The sequence below is a fragment of the Fundulus heteroclitus genome, chromosome 5 (assembly GCF_011125445.2).
Source record: "Fundulus heteroclitus isolate FHET01 chromosome 5, MU-UCD_Fhet_4.1, whole genome shotgun sequence".
Taxonomy (NCBI): Eukaryota; Metazoa; Chordata; class Actinopteri; order Cyprinodontiformes; family Fundulidae; genus Fundulus; species Fundulus heteroclitus.
In genome coordinates, this window is record NC_046365.1 from 13429588 (window position 1) to 13452435 (window position 22848).

General features: G+C 45.0%; 1 protein-coding gene across 3 annotated transcripts; it reads left to right on the top strand.

Moving 5' to 3' along the window:
* The first annotated feature begins 319 nt into the window (after window positions 1–319).
* On the top strand, window positions 320–22757 carry lcorl (ligand dependent nuclear receptor corepressor-like). 3 transcript variants are annotated; one of them, XM_021317985.2, is made up of 8 exons: window positions 320–464; window positions 1282–1347; window positions 4421–4509; window positions 4606–4732; window positions 6327–6548; window positions 6656–6728; window positions 16561–20885; window positions 21005–22757. In XM_021317985.2, exons 1-8 carry the CDS (start codon window positions 368–370, stop codon window positions 21010–21012), a joined length of 5007 nt encoding a protein of 1668 aa, XP_021173660.2. In that variant the 5' UTR covers window positions 320–367; the 3' UTR covers window positions 21013–22757. The 3 variants fall into 3 exon arrangements, with proteins under 3 accessions (XP_021173660.2, XP_021173661.2, XP_012720965.2); XM_021317986.2 differs by having other exon boundaries at window positions 1282–1343; window positions 6371–6548; XM_012865511.3 differs by lacking the exons at window positions 16561–20885; window positions 21005–22757 and adding an exon at window positions 8325–12886.
* Window positions 22758–22848: the final 91 nt, after the last annotated feature.

Below are 22848 nucleotides of genomic sequence, written 5' to 3' on the forward strand. Positions count from 1 at the left end.
AGGTAAGCACAGAATAAAAAAAATATTCAAATTAGTTAATTTGAATATTTTCATTGCGCATGCTCAAAGCAGTCAAAACGTCCATTAAAATGCGATTTAACCATTTTTTTCCTGTTGTCGTTCCCTTTAAATCATGAAATACTCACACAATTATAACACAGTTATAACGAAATACAAAAAGAAACACGCCGCCCAAAATAAGATAAAATTAGAAAAAAGTAAGAAAAAAAAACGAAAAATCGCCTTCCCGGAAGTTATTCTGTTTGCACATGCGCAAAACAGCCGACGGTACGGATCGTGCTTCTGGTACGGTAGCCTCTTGATCCCGTTTCAAACTAGAGGGAGAGGGGGAGAGGTTGGAGGCGAGATGGCGGCCGCCATGCAGTGCAGCAAATGCACGGCTGAAAGGAAAGGGTTTCGGCGGGAACTCGATTCTTGGCGGCACACACTGATACACTGCGTCGGTATGAAAACCGTATAACGCTTCGGTTGTGCAAAACCAGTTCCGCTGACTTGACCAACTTTAGCCGCCGGTGGAGAGCGCTGCTCCGCCCTAAGCTGATCTGCTAACTAGCCGCTAACTGGTGATTAGTTGTCCTGGGGGGTTGGTTAACTGTAGCTAATAGCTCCTTCTGTGTGTTTGGCTTCCTTTGTCCCAGCTCCACCAGCTAGCTGTTAGCCGGTGTTGTTTTTTTTTTTTAGGTGTTTCTAAGGAGCTCAGCAGCCTTGGCGCATATACAACGACGTCGTATGCCAACCGTGTAATGTGGTCATAACGTTTGCTGTGATTGTTTACTGACACATTCATATACATCGGCTATGCTAATGTGATGCTAGGCTTATTTGGACAACGTTAGGGGGGGTTGTTGATGCGCAGAAGAAGGCTGCTGTCGTTACAGAGTGATAAAACATCTTAACCCTCTCAGGTTTATATTAGTTCAACGCCATGTTGAACCCTATTTCTTTGTGTAGTTGTCTTAGAAACCCGGTTGTGTCGTGATTATGCTAGCTTAGCCCGTTTCAGCGCTCGATGGCATAGAAATAATCGTCTGTCGCTGCGTGAGTTCACCAGGCTGCGTATTGTTGGGATAGACGTCTTATTACGCTTCGAAGATATCCAGTTACGGTGAAGCTGAAAACATCTAATATCAGCAGAGCCCACCCCCCCGTCGGCCTCCTATGGGTTTACGTTGACACACAACAGAGTGATGAGCAATGTAATGAGTGGTAGGACCACAGCGTTTATTCAAGTGACAGGTTGTTTTGTTTTTTGTCTTGCAGGGTTTGAAAGTATCCTGACGGGAATCTATGGCCCGATGCTGCTGAAAGACCTTAATTTATTTGTGGGTGGGTTATTAAACCTTTCCATTTGAAGCGTTGCCTTGTTTCAGTCATGCCACACTGAGGCTTGACTTAAAAATGTTCCTCTGCATGGCTATTTTGAGGTGCCAGTTTTGTTTTTCTTTATTGTTGGGGAAGGAGGGTAGGGGGTTGGTGATTCGGATTTTTAAACAAAGATCCTCTCTGACTCTGTGATGAACTAGTTCAACATCTAATGTTTTAACACGTTCCAGCATCTACAGGTGCTGTTCATATAATCAGAATATCACGAAAAAAATCCAAAAAAAATTTTTTTGGTCAAAACTTTGGTAAACATCTCTCATCCTTAGGATTAAAAAAACAAACATAGGCGTAATTTAGATCAATTTGACTTGTATGCAAAGAAAACGGTCATTTATTATATCTGGTAGGTCATTGTTACGGTTTTATTTTGCATAAATTCTTATGCCCAACGTGTATTTCTGATCCTGTTTCCCAGAGGATTCCTATTCTTAAGCACTTGGGTGATGGTTAAAACATTCTACAGAGAAAAAAGACGTTTATTCAAATAGCTGATGTATAATCAGTTTTTTGCTGATGTTTACTGAAAAAAAAAAAATGTAACATTAGACCTGTATGGATTGCATAAATGGTTGTCAACATCTTAGCAGATGTCAGCAGACATTATGGATGCCTTTCAAGGGACAAAGTAAATATAATGCCAAATGTTCCATATTAACAAATATGTATGCTTTGATATATTTGAATTCTGACAGTGCATTATACATATACTTACACTACATTATACAGTTGTTTCAAATCAGCATATTTTAAAGAATATATTGATTTTCAAGCATACTTGGAGTATCCTCTTGAGTCGTGAACTGTTCAAAAAAAATAAAAGGAGCACTTTGAAAACATCAGATCTCCGTTGGAAGAAAAAAAAATTCTGCAGGATATCCACACTGATATGGAATGGGTAATGTGTGAGGAACTAAAGGATGCCACATTAGATGAAATCGACCCCCAGAGCGATTAAATTTACGTCACTGAGAAAGGGAAACTGAAAAACTGATGTGGCAGGCTGGTTCAATTTGCTGAATGTTCTTGTGGAAACTCAGAATGGTCTTCGGTAGTTTAACCAGAGCATCACTGACAGTCTGGGGTGCAACTTGGTGGGGTCAGATGGACGTAAACATGATGTCCCAGAGACGTTTTGATGGATTTAGGTCAGCGTAACAAGGAGGCCTGTCAGTGGTACCGGTTCCTTCATCATCTAGGAACTGCCTGCACACTCTTGTCACTTGAAAACGGGCATTATTATGCACCAGGAGGAACCCAGGACCCTCTGCAGTAGTGAAGGGTCTAACAATGGGTGCTGAGAGACACAGCAAACCTGGCAGTGGCCCGTATTGATGCAACATGCTGGTGGAGTTAGATTGCCTGTGCAACCCCTGCAGTGTCCAGGTATCACCTCATGCCACCCGTAGTGACACTGACTCTGGCCAAATGCTAAACTACTGAAAAGTAGTCAAAGGGGGGAGGGGGAATAATGTTTGTGGTCCAAAATCAACCATTTTGGGGCAGTCTCATTGGTGCCCCTGTCCTTAATTTCATTAACACAGATTAAGAGCCCATCTACTACTGACCTGACCAGCTTGATATTCCAGCAGTTTACTGATTAGAAAAGGTTTGAGAACTATGTCAAAATTTGCCAGACTTGTAGAAAAACATTTACCTGGGGTAATGCATCACAAGACGTACAATTAGATGGCATTCTTTTGTTAATGGGTCAATATATTTTCTAAGAACTACTATGCCATTTCTCCCTTTTGGCATATTGTATTAAAACAAAAAACGGTGTGCATCAGTCCACACATACTAATCTTTGCTTTGACAGAAAATGTTTTGAATAAAGGAATACGTTATCAACGTTATATTATACTAATGTACCAGCTATGTCATATGAACTATATCAGCATAATTATATTAGACATCACAGTGGTTATTATGGTAATAAAAAATGCAGCTCCTGCTCCTTTGTTCCCTGGATTTTATTTTTTACATTTTTTAAGGCCTTTCTTTAGTGCTGCTTCTACCACACAAACACATCTGAGACAAGCTACTCCTCAGAAACATGTTGGGGACTAAGAATGAGAGCCGAGATTTGAAATGGGATTCAGCCTCAATCTCAATTGCGATAACATCCATAAAATGAATATATTCATACATTTTTTTACATGTTCTAACAATGCAGTTAGCTCAATCTGCTGTGCTGCGATAATCAGGTGTAGAAAAGACTTTTGAAATGTGCGCCTTCAAAGCATTTTTGATTTTATACTAACATTTCTGCTACAAAAACACTGATGCTACAGATTGAAGTCATATTAACTGGTTAGAAACATCCACCTCTGTCAGAGTTACTGTTGGGACAGAAATCATTTTCATGAGTCAGAAACTAGAAATAAGGTAGCAAACTTTCTCTTGACATGAAAGTTGGGACAGGCAGCTGTGGGTGGGGATCAACTTAGTTTATGTGTAATACACCCTCCCTGAGTCCAGAAAAGTCAATTTATTAATTTACCACTTTTAATTGAATGTCCTCTATCTAAATAATTTTGGGGATCTTGGTTTTTGATCCAACTAACCAGACATCTACGTCAGAATTGAGAATGAAATTACTTTTGTTTCTTTGATCTCATACAAACCTAGTCATATGTTACGGGGTTGGCTTTATTTCAGTAACAGTAACTATTTATGGCATTGCTTCATCACATTAGCAATCAAAACAGCCTGTACCTTTGATTGAATACGGGAACTTACACAGCTGGAGAAGCCTTGTTGAACCCCTCAGTGAATTATGTCTCCCCTGTTATTTGTCTATTTTACCCACCACATTCACCCTATCTCACTTCAAATCTACGGTTTAATATCTCAAAATAAAAGCCATTTTTAATACGTTACATAAGCGTTTCATCATGTTTTACTCTGTCTACTTTGGCACGTGGGAGGGAAACTGACAGTAGGACCTGTCCTGTATCAACCCCAAAAGGGCAGAGCTGTATTTGAGGAAATTCTGAGCTTTTGTTGTGTTTTACAGACTGTGAACCGGATGAGGTGGACGACTGGTCAGCACAAGCAAGCCTCTCGCAGTGTTTGTTCTGTAACCTGCCACTGGACAAACTCAATGTAAGGATTTGTTGCATGGTCTCTGCTCTCGACGCATGGTACTGTGTGATATAAGGTCTGAATGAGGAAGCAATGCAATTATTTCTCTCCAAACAGGACCAAGTACCTGCAGCTGCGTCTCCCGCCTCCTCCCCTTCTGATTACTCCCCTTGTCAAACCTCAACCATATCCGAGAGCAGCCAATCAGCACACAGGTTCCTTCAAGCTGTGTTTCAAAAGAAAGGTCAGTTTGCTGCTGATTGTCTTCCCTGTTCAGCTGCTGATGGGACCGTCAGGAAGGCTCTTTGGGTTGGCGATACAGAACTGTTTTAGAATGGCGGCAAGTTGCGTTGGTTCCCAGCAGAGCGGCGACTTTTCTCCTCCGTTGATTTTGCTTTGATGTGTAATTTAAAATTGATACCAACAAGTATCCTGTATAATTTATTTTATGTTTGTAAACCGTTTGGTTAACATCTGTCAAAATAGAAAAGCATACACCAGAAGTGTAGAAAGAAGAAGAAATGATCTGAAAGGCCATTCTGATATTTAAAAGTGTGCCCTAGATCAGGGTGACCGGACGTCCCCAATTTCCAGGTATGGTCCCCGTTTTGGATGACCTGTCCCCGGCAAAAAGCTGTCCCCAAAAATTAGATATGTTTTTATTCTTGTTGGGTCGTGTTATTCAAGCCGTTCAGTGCTCTCTGTTTTCTGTTGCGTGTTTTTTGAACAATTACGTCCCAGTATTTGCTGCATAGCTGCTAAACAAGGCCATGGACCGTTGAATAAGGTACTCCAGGTGACGTCACAAAAACGTTTGAGACAATACCAATATTGATTCAAAATTCAATGCAGGACACTTGTTGGACCTTAGTGGATATTCAAGTAAATCTGGGTTAAATTCCTGTATACCCTGGATTTTGTGTTTCAGAAAGCTCAGAAGCCGTTACCCTGGGTGAAATAATGACATCAAATTACTTTCTGCTGCTCTTTGTTTTTATGCTAACAGCAGCTTTTTAATAACGTAGGTGAAGCAGCAAATCTTTCAGAGGCAGCTGTATGTCACGCTGTCAGGAATGTTACTGTTGCAGTCGGTTATAGACGAGTTTAAAGGTGTTTCATAGTCAGAGACTATTAATAGAAGATTAATAGAAGAACTACACAGATGAAAGCAATAATTTATTCTGTATCACATTTTGGGACTTCCAGCCCTAATTCTCAATTCATACATTTCCCCCCTCAACTCCGTTAGAGCTACGGCACATTTCTTTACTTATATAACACCACCTTTACTTCAACTTAAAATATAAATATAGCCTAGATGATTAATATACAGTGAGATTGTCACGAATTATACACCTACCAGAAAATATGTCTGAACTCCTTTTTTAGAAGGATAGGTGAAGCCAAATTCTGGCAAAAAGATGAACATATCAGGTATTTCAACAACTCACACCATCCCATCAGTAATAGCAAGTGTTGATTATAGCCAATTAATGCTTTAGTTGAGTACGGTTAAACATAAGAAAAACGTATAACTTAACCTTATCATACTTCATCTTTATTTGCTGCCACGTCCTTTTAATGCCTGTCAGGTTGCACCTATAGACATAGATGCAATGTATAGACATTGCATCTAAATTTTATAGCAGTGTTCTTTGTTGAATTTATTAGTTGTTAATTGTTAATGAATGATTCTGTGCTGAAATACGCCGATAGGCAAATTCCTGTGTTTTTTATGGGCTTCAAGTGGCCTTTGACAGCACATTCATAAAAGACATCAAACTGTGAGGTGAAAGCTGAGCTGATGTTATCTTCCGTCTCATCTCTTTGCGTTTCAGACGTGACCCTAGATTGTGATCCCAAGATACCTTTGCTTGCTCAGGAGCTGATGAAGAAGATGATACGTCAGTTTGCCGAGGAGTACATGTCCAAGTGCCAGCTCAGTACCCCAACAAACGGTGTTACAAGACCCTCCTCTCCATCTTCGCAGACATCAGACGGTCCTCTGGATCTCACAGTGAACCGAAGAAGCGAGGAGAGAGAAAGCGAGCCTGAAACAGGTGTGCGAAGCGGTTAAAGGTCAAAGTACTTTTACTAACGTAGTAAACTTAGTAAAAAAAAACTGCATCGAAATGGGAAGCTCTGAAATATTTTTGTCTTCTTAAAGGTGGCGTGTTGGATCTCTCAAAACGAAACCCGGCGAGCACTGCAACATCGTCATCCAATCACGACGCCTTAGGGTAAGAGTTTTGTTTCACTCTGATTTATCTGGTTGAAAGTTTTTTTGAGATTCTAAATCCGAAAAAGTTACGAGGAGGGGGGAAAAACAACTTTATGTTGTTTTATTCAGTAACGCCTGGGAATAAAACAATAGATACAAGCATAGAACCAAATTGGTGAGGCTGATTGCTTTCGTCTTCTTAGGACAAAAAGAGACGATTTAACGTAAACACTTGACTTTTAGTTTTGGAAGAGCTTCCTCGTGTAAATCATCCACTTGGCAGCCATTAAGCCTGAGATAATGCACGTCTGTAGTTGTAGGCGTTTGTAATCATGCATGGTCTTAAAAAGGTTTCACATCCCTTTAACCTTTTCACATTTTATTTACATTACAACCACAAGCTTTAATGTATTTCAGTATGACTTTATGTGATAAACCAACATGGAGCGATGTAAGATCGTAAAAGAGAAGAAAAAGGATATATGGTTTTCAAAACAACTAACCGTGGTAAAATGGTATTAAAATTGTCCTCTTTATCATCATACACCTAAATGGGATTCAGGAGTTACTTTCAGAGGACGCCTATTTAGTAAATGGTCCACCTGTGTGTAATTTAATCTCCAGCTGTTCTCTGAAGGCCTTAGAGGTGAGATTATTGAATAAAAAGCATCATGAAGACCAAGGAACACACAAAGCAGGTTTCCGAGTGTAAAGCTTGGATATATCGCAATAGTTAAGCTTCAACAACAGCTCGATGCGTCCAGTTTTGTTCAGCCAATCATCTGAAAACAGAGCGTATGGTAAAACCTGTATACCTGCCGTAACATAGCCGTCCACCTAAACGGACACACGGCAGTCAGAAAGAGCGGGAAAGGGGTCTCTGGGAGAGCTGCAGAGATTCACAGCTCAGGTGGAGTAATTTGTTGACTAGACGGGCCTGAATGGAACCGTAGCAGGAAAAGTCGTTGCTGTCTGGAGTTTGCTGCCAGTTGGTTGTATCACATAAAAATAAAATACAATGAAGTTTGGGGTTGTAATCACGGACGTGTAGAAACGTTCAAAAGGTACGACGACTCGTGCATCTGACCGCACATGAATGTAAAAGTTAGCCTGTATTTGACATTTGATGCTTTGGTTCCATGGGGTTGACTCTTTTATCTCTTGAGCGGTAACGTCACAGTAGAGGTTTCACCATTACCGACAGCCCAGGCTTGTACAACGAGACAATAAGGGCAACATTGCAGTACCTCACAACGAACTTACGTCCTTTTTCTTTTTTTTCTTTTTTTTTTTTAAATCAAAACATTTACGACCAACACGTAAAAGTCCCTGGACATCTCAAAGCTACAGGGGTTGTGTGCCATTCACAGACTGTCCCACCTGGACGTGAAGAGGCTTTGCTACACACAATGAGTGTGTGTGTGTGTGTCTGTGTGTGTGTGAGCGAGAGAAGCAGACTGAGAACATACAGACATGAGACAGTCGCAGTGATGTTACCAACACAAGGCATAAAGGAGTGGACCCCTGAGTCTTCACCCCACCCTGTCTCCTAAGCCAAAAAAAAACCCCCCATCACCTCCATCCTGACCCTGCTGTTTGGTCCTCCCATCCCTAGGAGGCAGCACAGGCCGAACGAGTACATTGAGCGGAGCTTGGAGCTGTCTGAGGGGTTGCTGTCCAAGGCTCTGAAGGATATCTGCTCAGGGAGGCTGCAGGAGCAACGGGCTGCCTTGCTCTATGGGATCCCCCTGGAAACCCTGCGGCACGGTCTGGACGGCCGCGCCGGCGGGAAGTCGGGCGCGCCGCCTCAGTTTGACCAAGGCGACCGGGACCACGGGGACGAGGCGGCCTCACGCGACGCCACCTCCTCCACGCTAGGCGGAGAAGCCCGCCTCGTCCTGCAGAAGGTGGCGGCTTGGGCGGAGCGCGCGGAGGTTGGAGGCGGGGCGGAGGAGAACGCGGATTTGACTTTCCCGTCGTCTGCTCTCGCTTTCTACCAGCCGGCCGGCCGGCATAAGACCCTCCCCCGCTGTTTTCTCCAGCTCAGGAATGCTCTGCAGCAACCGACCAGTCCGTCGGCCAGTTCGGGGTCGCCCACCACCCTGCGGATTCCTCAGGTTCGTTCTGTGTCTGATCACAGCAGGTCGGTGTCGGCGGAGCTCAGCAGCACCGCTGAGAATCTCCACCTGCGTACCTCGCCGACGGAGAGCACGGCCAGTCTGTCTTCAGCTTCTGCCAGACCGTCGTCTTTCATCAAACTCAGATCCCCTTTGCCGGCACAAGGCTGTTCGGACGGCGCCGGCCAGTTACCTCACCGCCTGGGGCCACGCAGGCCCTCCCTGGATGAAACGGACGACGGCTGCCGGGACAGGGACAAACAACCCAGGAAGAAGCGCGGGCGGTATCGCCAGTACGACCACGAACTTATGGAGGAAGCCATCGGCATGGTGATGGCCGGCCGCATGAGTGTCTCCAAGGCCCAGGGAGTTTACGGAGTGCCGCACAGCACGCTGGAGTACAAAGTCAAAGAACGCACTGGAACTCTGAAGAACCCTCCCAAAAAGAAATCTGCTACCCTTTGTCCACCCGGTCCTAACCTGTCTGGATCTGGTTCCACGACGGGTTCCAGTAACTCAGGAAGTCTCGCCTCAGCTGCCGACGGGAAGAGTTTTTAAGACCGCGAAACGCCTCAAAGTCCTCAACACTTGAACAGATCAACTCTCACAAGATCGACGTTCTCTGGAGACTTGCAGAAATTCAGCTCTTGCCTTTATGAAATTCGTTGATGTTGATATTCAGGTCTTTTGTGTGTCTGTGATGTGATAGTCATACCTGAGGCTGTATTTTTCTAACACGGTCCTTGGGTGTTTGTAACGAGGCATTTTCCAGGTAGCTGCGGTGCTCATCCTTAGCGTAAACTTAAAATCCTCGTATAGGCTTCAACATACGTCAAATGCATTAGATTCATTTTTTTCTTTTAGCCAATTCAAGTTTATTGAAAGCTGCAGCACCAACCCGAGAACATGCTGAGTGTTTTCAGTTTCTCGTCTTGCAGCGAGACGTCTTGTACAAGCCGAGCATCGATTTGTACTTGCAAAGAGGGACGCTTTGTACCCACTTAAAGAACTAATGATTCAAAATTATTCTATTTAACAAATAGCAGTTAATGCACTCAGTCTAATGTAAGGAAATCTAATGTTACTCAAATATTATCTGGCTGCAGTAGGTTGCTTGGTTATTAGCTCGTACCCAAGCTGCCTTTGCTTCTCTATCAAATGTCATCAGGTCGATTGCTCCTTAAGGGGTCAGAACCAGAATAACTGCAAGTAAGTAATGCACAGTCTTCAGAGAATTATACACATATAAGTTAAGTTAGTAGGGATGCACGATATATCGGCATTAATATCGATATCCACCGATGTTAGTCATTTTTCCAACATTTCGGTATCGGTCCGATAAGTAAAACTGGGCTGATATTAACAAGCGATGTTTTATTTCCATCTAGCTGCCCTTTGTGCCTGTGTTTCAGGAGGGGGGGGAGGTTGGTCGTGTGCTTTTTGTTCAGTTATGTGACAGTGATGCATCGCAGGCAGGATTGTGGGGTTTTTAAATGAAGCAGAGATGCAATGTCAGCAGTTTGGTTGTTTTTCATGATCTCCAAAGAAGACAGAGAAAAAGGACTAAACTAGAACCACATTAAAAAATTCAGGTTGCACTCGGTAAAATTTTACCATAACAGAACATATATATATATATATATATATATATATATATATATATATACACACATCTGTAAATATCAGTGATCGGACATAGCGGGTATATTAATATTGGATATCGATATTGGCCCAGATTTGCATATTGGTGCATCCCTATAACTTATACTTGAAACTAGTGAGCTATGTTTCTGAATGTTTATCTCCATAACGTATGTTGATGCGTTACTACAGAGAAAGATAAATCAAAGTTTATTTATTGGTGTGTAAACGAAGTAGGAGAGGGGGAAGTGGCGACGCTTCGGGAGAAAATGGGGCTTCAAATTGGCGAAGGGATGTGTTAAACTTGAGCCCCTTTTAAATCTACAAAGTTTTTTCCTTTTTTAGATATTAAGAATAGCCACATTTTAGCTATTTGATGTTGTTTTTTAATTTAATATATCTTATTTCTTTGAGGGAAAACTGACCCTAATTGTTGCTGAGGATCGGTTCTGAAAAACACACCTTAGAACCTCTCTGAGCTCTGAAGTAAAGTGTGACTCTCATACGTTTTCTTAGCTCTTTTAGACTATTAGGCTATTCAGGTTTACATCAGTTCTTGAGACTCCTTAATAGCGGAGGACTGATTGTCACTTTTCAGCTTTCTATCTCTCCGGGTTTTACCTGAGTGTCTCAAGCGACTTGGAGCCATCGCAACTACTGAGATACGTGTAAACGTCGTCAAACGCCTCTGTCACCGAGGGGGTTATACAGGATGACACTCTTAAAGAGTTTGACGAATTTCTGTGCAAGAGATTAGCTTAAAGCCACCTTGTGTGCATAGTTTTAGTTTTGCGCTGCCATTGTATTGCGGGTCGGAATGCATCAGTGCTGCATGTTTCACGAGGTGCACTGACAAAAGCTTGGGGACGCGTCTGTCCTTTGTGTATGTACTGCTTATAAAAGATGTTCTTTTTATCAAATAGTGACCGGACTGCTACAGTAGCTGTTATTACCGCTAACCTCATACAAGACTGCTGCTTAACTCTCACTCGACTGTTCTCCCCCCCCACACACGGACGTGTAGCTTTGACCCGTATGAGCCGGCCATTCAAAGAGGCCGAGAGGTGCGTGAACCCAAAGGGCGGATTTTGTTGCACGCGCTCTTTGTTGTCGGTAGTTTTATCGGTTGCTGGAGACTGCGGCGGTTTAAGGTTTCTCCGTGGTAAAAGTCGTCTCTGTGACCGTAGCCGAGTAATGGCGCTTCTTCTGTTTCTGGAGCGCTCCAGATGTGGCGTCTGCTTTCATGTCTGCCTCTCAGATGGGCCCGTTTTCATGGATAGTGCTATAACCAAAGCAGCATTTCAGGGTTAGCCAAACAAAGCTGCTGCCATTTTATTTATTTATTTATTTTTTGCTGCTACGCCAGCCTGTCGGGACTCCTGTGCCCTTACGCCGTTCTGACCTCATCGCATGTACGCTAGCAGCCAGAACTCCGGGCAGCATCTCACACACTCCCACTGAATGGGCGAGGTCAGTGGACTGGATCTCTGTAGCGCCTTTCTAGTCCCGCCGACCACTCAAAGCGCTTCACACTATCGCCACGTTCACCCAGTCATGCTCCGATCGCTAGGCAACTTGGGATTAAGTGCCTTGCCCGGGGGGCACGTCGGCAGGCGACAGAGGGAACGCTGGAATCCACTGCATCTCTAATTGTTTGTGGTGGAGCTACGTGTGCAGTCATTACGAATCCTTTAGTTCCTACAGAAATACAAAGCCATTTAATGGAGAGACGCTCAAATATAGGATATTTGCCATGGCCCTTAAAAACGAGTCCCCGCCCCACGAATTCTTATGTTGTTTGAGAGTATTTATTTATTATATTGCTTCTTCTTTCTTTTCCTTTTTTTTTTTTACAACTTCCTTCCTTTAGTTTGCATGTCTGTACTAACGGCCACGTTGTTCCTGTGTCTCAGACCAGCCGTTGGTTGGTGTGACACAGACTCACATCATCACCTTGGCCCTATTCCTGGAGAATATCTACATATCTGGCAATATTTGCCTATGCTATCAAAAGCCCTTTTCACACATGCTATTTATTGGGGAAATTGTTTAAATCAAGTGTTTTTGCGAGGTAGGCCAAATGAAAGGAAAATTTAAGCGACTCATTTTGACGTAGCGCAGAGCTACGTCTAAGTCATTTGTTAAAAGATGTAAGATTCAGCTGGAAGAGGCTTTAGGAAAGGAGTGAATAGAGTCAGGCGTGGTCCGCCTGACTGGGAATTAGCTGCGTGAACCATTTGGAAAGGGTTGACTGCTTGACCGTCGTTCCCTGACCCACGTCTGTTCTGTCGCGCCCCCTATATGTGAGCTGGTAACACTGAGAGGATGAAGGAACATCATTGATTGGCTGTGCTCAGTGACTGGTACCTCTGCAGGTCTGTGAGTCTGAAAAAACAAAAATAAGAGAAAAAATACTAATAAAAAGAGAAGGAAAAATAAATGACTAATTTGATGTTTTGCAAAAACTAGAGCGATGACTGGGAAGCATACGTCTAGTTAAGCACATATCCTCATGAGAGAGGTGTCAAGTGTTTCAGTTCCAGGTCGCGGCTCGTCTTGCAGCTGCCGGACGGTTAGCGGGAAAGTTGCTGAACATTTAACCTGTGGCCATGTTAAAATTATAATGGTCAGTACGTAAAGCATTTCTGCTGCTTTGGACGCAGTAATTAAACCCATTTTTTTCCACCTTAGTGGAACATTTAACAAACATTTAATGGTTAACATTTCTCCACGTGTTGCTTTGCCTGAAGGTGAGTGCCCGGTTAAAACATTGTGCTACATTGCAGCTGATTTCTAGACGCTAACCAAAGCATCTCGTCTGCCTGCTTAATACATTTTCTTGTTCGTTCGGCGCGTACACAGAGTAAACGGGTGCTGTAATTAGTTATTGCAGGGTTACGGAGCAAAAAACTTATTGTAACATCCACTATTGGGTTTCTTAGTCATTAGCGTAGCTGAAGCTCCTCGCGGTTGTGTGCTGAAAGTGACGTGCGTTTCCTAACCAGTCCGACGAAGGCTGTAGGAAGGTAGCACTCGGGCCGTTTGGAGAACAGCCACAGTGTCTACAAGCCTGCAGGTGAAAGAAACGGAGCGTGTGTGAAAAGGGCTAATGGGTCAAATTATAACCAAGCCCAGATTCCCACAGACCAAAAGGAACACGGTACGGTGTTACTGCGTAAAAACCATTTGCAATATGTTGCGTCTGGAGTTTTAAGGAGAGCGGTTTGTTTTTGGTTTGAACTGTTTGCAAATCAATTTAACATGAATCTGCTATTTATGCATTAATCAACTATTGCACTATAATTTGTAATGTTTTCTTGTAGAGCCTTGTTTTGTGGTGATATGCATTATTATTTATGAACTGTGATGCAGAACTGTGATTTTTGGCTTGACTCTGGTCATGTTTCATTTAAAACGGGGCACTTTGATCCGGTGTGACGCGTGATGCATGGACGCTTTTTCAGCTGCTTGTATAATTTCAGGATTTCCTGACTGTTCTGTTTTTAGTGCTCATGTTCCTCTGAAGTAATTTAAGTGACATTTAGAAGTTAACCTGATCGTTTTAACTCAACACGAACACTAAAGAATGTAATTTTATATTTAGCCAAGTTTATCCTTGACAAGATCTTGACCCAGAAAGTACTTGAATATCAGGTGGGGGGGGGGGGGGGGGGGGTGAAATGTATTCTCTAACGCGCTCTTTGAGTTTTAATGTTGCTAAATGTTTGATTTGACTGGAAAAGGACTGTAACCGTTGGCTGTTTTGAACAACAGGCGATGTTTTTGAGCTGTTACTTTGTTGGCAGGAGTGTGAACACTTGACGCTGTTGCCTTCGAGCGTTTCTACAATCCTGCTCTCAGCAGCCTATCAATAAAACAGTTCTCCAACTTAATCTGTAACTTTTACTGGCGTTTGATGACACAGATGTCTGCGGGACGTTGGACTCTCTTAAGGACAGCCGTCTACGCGGAGCGGCCTGCGTTGATAAAACCGCAGGACTAAATGGCACTCGGGGAAACGATCTGTCGCCTGCAGGTTTTAGTCCGACAGACGTTGAAATTGTTACCTCATCATCAGAAGATTCAGCTTTTTTTTTTTTCTTTTTTTTTTTCTGGCCAAGTTTGTGCGCGCAAGCGACGACTTTGGCTTCACACTCTCAGCATGTCTACTAAAAAAAAAAAGTCTCAGTGTTGTGGGAACAGAAATATTAATATAGCTATCAGAGTCAGCTTTATTCGCCAGGTATGTGTACACATACGAGGAAGTTGACTCTGGATTGTAAATTGCTCATGTTTTGCTTACTTATACAATAATGCTGTCACATACGAACACTTTATAAACAAAGGCACAGATTCAGCCAATAATACAACGGTGCAATGAGCAGCGGCTGCAGGAGTAAATATTATTTCCTTTGTTGTTATTATTGCTGAAGCTGTATCATTCCTCTGGCTTGTTCAGATTAAATGTGTTAAATTATAGTTTCTGTCTTAAGAGTCATTTCCCACTAAAGAAGTCATATATAAAAGAAGACCACTTCTCCAGGGTAAAGAACTGGGGGGACCACAACAGGGTGCGGTTAAATCATGACATTATGTACATGCCAAAGGGGGGAGTGATGTAAGGGAGCGCACACAAACGCACATGTTCATAGTGTGCCATACGTTAGTTTAGCTCACCTGTGCTCAGGTCCTGGAGCGCCACCATCCTGCAACTTCTTGATCCACCCCTTCTCCAGCATACTTGAATGAAATGGCTGAAGTCCCTCGTCCGCATGTGGTCCAGGGCCGCAAAGGCCATATCCGTGTACATGTAAGGTAATTAGCCAATTAGGGGCATCTGAAAGTTACAGGATGGTAGCTTAAGGGACTGGAGTTGGCCAACCCTGGTTTAGCTAATAGCTTCAACTTCACATGAATTCTCACCCCCACACCCCCTTTTAATCGAATGCCGTCAATACAACTTCCTACAGACATGTTTGTCAATGCTTGAATATCCAGACAAGTCAAACAGTTTTATGATGTAGCTGCTAGTCACTGACTGGCAAAACTATGTGAAAAAGGTGAAAATACCCAAGTTTGTCCCTTTAGCCTGGCTTTGGTAAAACCCACCATGAGGACCGTGGTTTCTTATTTATCTATATATATATATATATATATATATATATATATATATATATATATATATATATATATATATATATATATATATACACTACTTCATTATATTTCCAGCTCATCTAATGTTCTGAATCAGTTAAAAATATATATTTTTAACAAAATCATGACCAGAGATCTTCATATGAGTCCTTTGGGCTTCTCCCTGACTCAGGAGTCACCACAGCAAGTCAGTACAACTTCCACACAGACCCGGCAGACGTTTTTACGCCAGATGCTCTTCCTGACGCAGCCGGGACTCGGACCCGGCTCGACCGTGTCAAATAAATTGAGTTAGCCCACTACACCATAGAGGGTAAATTTTTTTTTACTGTTATAGATCAAGCTCCCCATGGATGAAATGTGTAGTCTAAATAAATAGTGCCACTACTGAGAACTACTTAAGAAAATTAAAAAAATATCTATAACCAGGTAATCCAATAAGGTTTTCATACATCTGCTGAGAGCTTTGTGTCATTCAGCTCCGCTACGGCCTGGTAGCTGGTTGATCTGCAAGCCTGTTGGACCTAGAGGACAAAGCTCCGCCACATATTATTTGGATCTGTTGAAAGATTTCGCCTCATGAACAATGCAGCTCACGTGCATCGCCTGTACCATAAATACGCAGCGACAGCATCAATTCCCAGTAAATATCACCTGAAGGCACCACATACACCGAAGCATAATACAACCAGATGAGTCCGGTCATAACGACACTCTTTCCAGTCTGATTGTAACACAGAGCCGTCAGATTCAGCTCGTCATGCCAGGTTCTGATGTAGCCAACAAAACCTGAAGTTGGTGATGAGCCGTAACTCTGCTGAGTATTTGTGTGAAAGCGTATTTGCTGTCTTGTGTTTAAACAAACCAAATTGTTTCAGAATACCCCTCTAAGGTTTTTGCGTTTTTTGTTTTGTTTTTTGTTGTTGTTTTTTTTAGTTCCTGGCTGCCATCTGTTGCAGAAGAAGGGAGAGTTGCGGGACAGCGAGGGAATACGTCTCACAGACGTTCTGCTTTGGAGGCCGTTCTACGTTTTCTCTGCCCAGCACACCAGTCCTTAATCTACAAAATCTTTAAATTGGCTCATCAGGAAAGGTTGCTCCCGCCCCACAACCACAGACCCTGTACTGTCCCGAACAGAGAGCGGAGTCCTTCCCCTCCTCGTCTTTCACCTATTCCACAGCACATCGGTAAGAAAGTGGATGAAAAGCCGCCGTCGCTTTACCATCACGCACAGGACAAGGAAGCCGACCTGATGGTTAAAAACAGTCAGAGGAGTCCTCGCCGCAGGACAGCAGGCCTGGATGGAGCCGCTGAGCTCCAGCGTAGGACTGTAGGACACGAACGGGCTGAACAGAACGCAGAGGAAACTTTGCTGCAGGACGTTGTCCGTCGCTTCAATCGCAAACTGGAGGCCATCACATCAGGGGACAAAGACCCTGCCATTGTCTCCGCAGCCGTTTCTGAGGAACAGTCCCAGCGTCCCTCAACCAGCGAGCCGTTCCCTGTCGATGTCCCTCAGACTGAAACCAGCACAGCACTCCACACGGGCGGGGCCAGCGACGACCTTAGCGAGCAGCTCCACCGCCGTCAGGACGAAGAGCCAAAGTCACCCAACACGCGTTCCCGGCGGCGGCAGGAAGCCCAGGTCGCTGTTGCAACACCTGCCGACGCGGCTCGCCCCAGGAGGAATACCTCAGCAGTGAAAAGGAAGTTCGCCAAGCTTGATCCGTCGTGCGGTCGGAGAAACGGGACAAAAGCGAAGAAAGGAAGGCTGAAAGAAGAGAACACGTCTGTAGCTACATCCAGCACGTCGTCAGAGCCAGATCTACTCAAAGAGGCTTCTGAAAGAAAGACCGAAGCAAGAGCAGAGCTTGTGAAGAATCATGGAGTTAACGAGGGAACACTGAGCACAGTGTCTGCTCAAAGTGACAGGGGAAAAGAGGAAGAGACAAAGGCAGCGATGGGAACAGATGAACTACCGACTGTAAAAGAAGAGAGGGAAGGCGAAACGGGTGTTGACAAAAGGGACCGTCCCATTTCTGCTATTAGACATGCCCCCGAGCTGCAGAGCACACGTGGAAAACAAGCCCCAAAGGCCGACTATGTGCCAACACCTGCAGCATCAATGACTCCCACTTGTGCTACACAGATTCCCCGTCTCTGCACCGAAGGCTGTGGGTGGCGCCATGAAGAAGCCACGTCGGTTCAACACTTGGATTCAGGCAGTTTTCCTGTGAGTGAGGGGCAGAAATGTAAGTCACATCAGTCCGCGGGAGTAAGGAAGTCTATGAGGAACATCAACCCCCCTCAGTGGATTTCTGACTACGTCATATCTCCCCCCGTTTTTCACGGCTCATCCGTAGAAACTGATGGCACCCGGGCGAAAGTAGACAGCAGATCCCCTCTGGACCCACAAGAACACAAAGGGAACCTTACCTTTGAGCCAACACCAAAGGAAGCAGGTACACAGGTAAAAGGTAAATGTCAGGGCCTGCAGAAAACTGTGGCCATTGAAAAAAAGAGTTCTCCAGTGAACAGCCCTGAAAAGGAAACGGGTGGCAACGACTGTCCTGCATACAGAACGCGCCAGTCGTCTACAAGAAGTCCACCGGCTTTGAAGAGCCTTCAGAACACGCTAGATGGCTGCAGCCCTACTAGCCCCAAAAGTCAGTATGTTAGCCCAATAAGGATCATGTTCGTATCCCCTGTAAAGGACAATGAAGGAGTTAAATATAGTCTCAAATCAGCAAGTTCTGGTTTTAGTCTAGAAACAGAGGAGCCGTTTGACCCATGTGTCGAGTCCTCGTGGTCAGGGACGCCTCAGAAGCACAAAAGTGAAAGCAAGGAGCGGCCAGTATCACCGACAAAGAAGAGTCCTTCACCAGCTAAAGCCTCTAGTATATCATCACCTGCCAAGTCACCAAAGTGTCAAGCTTCGCCTCGGTCTGCCGCGTCATCGCCTAAACCCAGGTCAAGAACATCCGGTGACAGCACTCCATCCAAACGTTTGTTTGAAACTGAGAACCAGCGATCGCCACGAGAGTCGGTGTCCCTCTGTGAAACCACTCCTCCAAAGCGAAGACCCGGCCGACCGAGAAAGCTGGGACCGCAGCTGGAACAAAAAGCAAAGCGGCCCATTGGCCGGCCACGAAAGCAGAAGCAAGCGGATGCTGTAACAGAGTCTAAGTCGCCAAATGGGAAATTTTCCAGAACCGACGCTGACGACGACGTCACCAAGAACCTCAAAATAACCGTGGTGTACGGCCGTTCCAGGAGAAACAAGCGAGTGGTGTCGGAGAGTTTTGACCAGCTCCAGACGCACTTCAAGAACGCTTGTAACGCCGTGTGTCTCAAAAGTGACCTGGGCCTTTCGTTGCACTGCTCTAGAAGGAGTTTGGGTATTAGGAAATTACATCCAGAAGAAGTCAGTCCTGCTAAAGAGCCCCCGCCTCAGTCCAGCAGCAGCATCAAAAGTCAGGGTCAGAACGACTCCGCGCCCTCCAGAAAACCAGGCAGACCTGCAAAAATCAAAATCTCCGGGATCTCAGTCACTGTTACTGCTGCATCACCTCGACGCCGCCAGATTCAGATAAACCGAGAGACCCGGGTATCACCTAAAACACAGCCTCCGAAGAAAGCACCCCCGCCAGAGTCTGCGGAGGAGGACTCTTGCACAGGCAGCAGCCAGAGACCCACTGAAACGAGTCAAACGGAGGTGATGGAAACAAGGAATAGGAATAAATGTGAACCGCCAAATCAGACTGTAGCCCTGAGGCACCCACAAAGGGAGAGGAAACCCTCGATACACCTCCTGCATGCTGTTGCCACCTCCCCCTCCAGGTGGTACAAGTGCAGCCACGCTCTGGTGCGGCGCTCCCGGCAGCTTCTCATGAACAAGGCAAGCAATGAAAAGAGACAGGAGGAGCAACAGGCGAGTGCAGAATCTCAGGCAGTGAAAAGACAGCCCTGCAGAAAAGAGAGACAAAGGGTCACCCAAGAGCTGAACAAGGTGGCAAAGATTTCATTGGACTCAATCTTTAGCCCAAGGAAGACGGTCCGCTGGTGGGCGGCATCGGCGAAGGAGCAGACGATGAACCAGGAGCTTGCCAGACGAATAAGAGCCATCTCTGAGACGTGGGTCGCTGCCGATGAACAAAACAAAGTGGTCCAAACGTCTCCCCTTGACACTGCGGGGGACAGCCCGGTCACCAGCAAGTCCAAAATCTCCTCTGCGGTCCGCGCGCTGTTCGACTGCTCGACCAACGAGCCAAGGTCCTGTAGCATGCAGCAGATCAGCTACTGGTTCATGCAGACCACCGAGACGCAGTCGCTGGCCATTGTCAAGAAGGCAAGCTCCCGCAATCCCTACGAGCTCATGCACTTCCCGCGCTCCACCAGTAAAGAAAGCGTCCGCCACAGTCCCCAGGCGGAACGACTCCACAAGCACATCAAAAAGTTCCCCAGGGCCGTGCCCATAAGTCCTCTGCAGCACCGGCAGGCTCAGCTACGTCTGAGGAAGAAGAAAAGGGCTCGGCGGATACGCGGACGACTGTTCGTCTCCAGCCTGGCGGCGGGCGTTCACACTCGAGGGCTCATGTGGTGGAGATCTAGCTTGTCCGCTCAGTTTCGGGCCACACTGTTTAGAGTGAGGAGAAGGTTCCTGACTCTGAGAGAGCGGGAGAGGTGGCAAAGGTGGAAAGGTAAGAAACAAAGGAGAAGAAAAACGCCCCGCTCAAACGGGCCTGTGGCATCTGCCCTGCAGCCCGACGGGTCAGCGAAGCGTCCGCTGCCCGACTCCCTCCGGAACGGCTCTGTCGATCAAACCCTGAAGCGCGGGGACGTCCCCAAAGAGCAGAAGCTCTCTTCGAAAGCCTGGAGTCCCGAGAAGCTGAAGGAATGCCGCGTGTTTCTGAGAAAGATCAACTCTCCGGACAGCGAGTCGGCTGAGGAGGAGGGGGACTCTTGCACTGTGACACTGGATAACGGCTCGCCTTCTACGGACCTCTTTGAAGGGGAGGAGAAGGGCCTGGGAGGAGCCGCTAAAGCTGTGAGAAACGGAAGAAAAAGGAGCTCGAACAAGAGGACATGCTCGACAAACCTGTCCGATCCTGCACCCAGATCCACGCCAAAAGGGAAGCAGAGGGCCAAACACAAACAAGCCGAGGTAGCACCCCCCTCAGAAGAACCACCACCAGCAAAAGTGTTGAGACAATCGCGGATGAGGGGCCTTACCGGGCTGAGATGGTGCGACTTTGTGTTTGGTAAATCCCTTCTTTTTTTATCATTTCTTTAATCTGAAGCCAATCAAATTTAATTATTACATTTCAGAGTGGTTCACAATAAATTAATCGTCCTTTCTTTCCTTTTTTTTCTCTGGTAGAAACCTAAATGAAGGGAGGGGGCTCCTCCCCCCTGGGAACGAGGCTGCGGTTCTAACCTGGTGCCTTCGGACATTGAGCTGACGGCGCGGACTGGGCCGCCTCACTACGGTTCAGTCTTACAGTCAGCAGTTATGCAGCAGCCTAACTTAAGCAAGCTCGATGTTGCACTATTTCTATCCATGGACATGTATGTGCTTCTTTTTCTCTGAGACGTGTATATTAGAACAACACATTACTTTTAAAGAGTTTTAATGGGTTTAATATTTATAACGTGTGTCACCTTGTCGTAAGGAAAGACGGAGGTCGACTGCATCGGCACGGCGCCCTCTGGTCTCCCCCTCCATATGAAGGTCAACGCCACTTATCTCCTTTCGATTTGTAATCTTAATATTTAAAAAAAATAATAATAATATTGATAATAATCACTCCTGCTTTAAAACTTGTCAAACATATACACTTTATATTTTCAACAGCAGCTCTTTGTTTGTAGCACTCTTAAGAGTCCTAAATCCTTTTTATCATGTTTAAACGTTGGACAAAACAACGTTGAAGCCGTTTTTTCTTTTAAATCCGAGCCCTTAGCTTGTTTTACTTTTTGATTTAGCAGACAACAAAGTGTACTTTTTAATGAAGGAACTGTCTTTGCTCCATTCTAACTCAATTGACACTTTATTTATGTCCGTTTACTGAGCTAGTAATTGGTCGCCCTTACTAAAACCCGGTTGTCTCCGTTGTTGCTCCTCCGCCTGCGCTTGCAGCGGCTCCATGGTCGGCGTCGTGGACACGAACTGCTGAGTCTGGCCATTTGTGCTTCGTCTCCATCTAGTCACCTGTGTTTCTCCTCCTCCTCCTCCTCCAGCATTAGTTGCTGCTTGATGTACCTCCTACACTATTCCACGTGAGATTGTTCCTCCCTCTACACAGTCCTCCCTACCCCCCCTCTTCCATGTTTTGCACATCCCGCCTCTAGGTCCTACTGTATACTTAAAAACTCTCTTCTCTCTTTGGTGCAATACAAACCCAGATGATTTATCATTATTTAGAAATTATTTTATTTTATTGCTGACAGACGAATGGATGTACCCAGCTGCCGACGGCCTGGGATGTTTTTCACCGGTGTCCATTGACACGTAACGAGACTTTAACCCTGTGTGAGTTCCCCTGTAGACACGGATGTCCTTACACTGTACGTCAACTTGTAATGGGTTAAAACATGCTATTCTATCTGCTTTTTTTTTTCCTCTCTCTCCAACAAGCAGGAAAACTAACAGACCCCTTTTCACCGTAGCACTAAATCATATTATACTTCAAGCATTATTCACAGTATATGAACAGATGGAAGACGTTACTGCTTCTCTGGTGTTTTGTTTTCTTTCCTTAAGATGGCTACCTCCGCTGAGGCTGCGCTATAGCCTACCGCTGTTTAGCTTACTGGTCATCGCCGAGGCCAGAGAGTCGATCCGCCAACACTAAGCGGGGGAATCCGTTTGTTTCTCTCTCCTGCTGTCTGTGTAAGAGCGCACAGATCCGAATCACGCAGCTTTAGGTCAAAACCATGAGTATTACGGCCGGTCGCCCGTCTGCATAGGTTTGTCACCGGCCGCCGTTTCATCATAAGGGAGGTTGTAAGGCGCGGTCTTGTGGTGAGTAACCCTGGTTGTAAACGTTTTTTTTTATAAGTTTTTATACGGTGCATTGCAGATGCATCAAGAGGTGTCTGTAACTGGATCAATAAAAGTCTTTTCAAGTAAACGCTGAGCATTATTTATTGAGAGTATTCACGGTACTTAAGAGCAGAGAAGCTCTGCAACTGTCCATTTTAAAATAAAAATATTACAACAAT

Bases quoted from the DNA above. Each gene is read 5' to 3' on its own strand.
- lcorl (XM_021317985.2), top strand. From the start codon at position 368: ATGGCGGCCGCCATGCAGTGCAGCAAATGCACGGCTGAAAGGAAAGGG. The intron at 465-1,281 runs GTATGAAAACCG...TTTGTCTTGCAG, and splicing joins CACACTGATACACTGCGTCG to GGTTTGAAAGTATCCTGACG. The intron at 4,510-4,605 runs GTAAGGATTTGT...CTCTCCAAACAG, and splicing joins TGCCACTGGACAAACTCAAT to GACCAAGTACCTGCAGCTGC.